Source organism: Rhincodon typus, chromosome 48, assembly GCF_021869965.1.
Source record: "Rhincodon typus isolate 14 chromosome 48, sRhiTyp1.1, whole genome shotgun sequence".
NCBI lineage: Eukaryota > Metazoa > Chordata > Chondrichthyes > Orectolobiformes > Rhincodontidae > Rhincodon > Rhincodon typus.
The window spans coordinates 4854460-4855228 of record NC_063379.1 but is presented as its reverse complement, the minus strand read 5'-3'; the positions used below and the strand labels follow the sequence as shown (position 1 = coordinate 4855228).

At 61.6% G+C, this 769-nt stretch overlaps 1 protein-coding gene across 3 annotated transcripts in view; it reads left to right on the top strand.

The window, feature by feature from the left end:
* Positions 1–769, top strand: part of igsf8 (immunoglobulin superfamily, member 8) — an 18030-nt gene that overhangs the window by 15674 nt on the left and 1587 nt on the right. For all 3 annotated transcript variants that reach the window (XM_048620853.1, XM_048620855.1, XM_048620854.1), the window contains exon 4: positions 306–725. In XM_048620853.1, coding sequence (XP_048476810.1) covers positions 306–725 — 420 coding nt within the window. The remainder of the gene's footprint in view (positions 1–305; positions 726–769) is intronic.

The window sequence follows — 769 nt, the reverse complement described above, 5'->3', positions numbered from 1 at the left end:
GGGGGAGAGTGGGATTAGACTGGGTGGGATATTAAAGGGAGCGGGGAGTGAGGGGTGAGAGTGGGATTAGACTGGGTGGGATATTAAAGGGAGCGGGGAGTGAGGGAGAGAGTGGGATTAGACTGGGTGGGATATCAAAGGGAGAGGGGAGTGAGGGAGAGAGTGGGATTAGACTGGGTGGGATATTAAAGGAAGTGGGGAGTGAGGGGGAGAGTGGGATTAGACTGGATGGGATATTAAAGGGTGCGGGGAGTGAGGGGGAATAGACCGGGCTCTTCCTGATCCGTCTTTTCCTCTGCTGTCAGACCTGAGGCTGGGTGTGGTGGCATCTCTGGCCCCCGTGAAGTTTTACCAGGGGGACACAGTGCAGCTGCACTGCAATGTGACTCTGGCCATCGGGCACAGCGAGGACAAGGAGGAGGAGGAAGTGGAGCCCCAGCTGGCAGTGGGCTGGTGGGGCGAGGCCAAGGAACCCCTGGCCCTTGTGGACCGGCGCGGCATCCTGCTCCCTACGGCCTGGCATGGCCACACTCCTTCGGGCAGCGAGCTGAGCCCTGACCGTCCCACTCCTCTCTGCTTCCGCCTTCACATCCACCGAGCCACCAAAGGTGACCAGGGACGGTACCGCTGCCAGGTCACCAGCTGGGGGCAGCGGCGAGGCACCACTCCCTACCTGCTCGCCACTGCCCAATCGGAACCTGTCACCCTCTTCCTCTACCTCTCTCGTGAGTATTGCTGAGGGGTGGCCAGGCAGCTCGGCGGGTGGGGG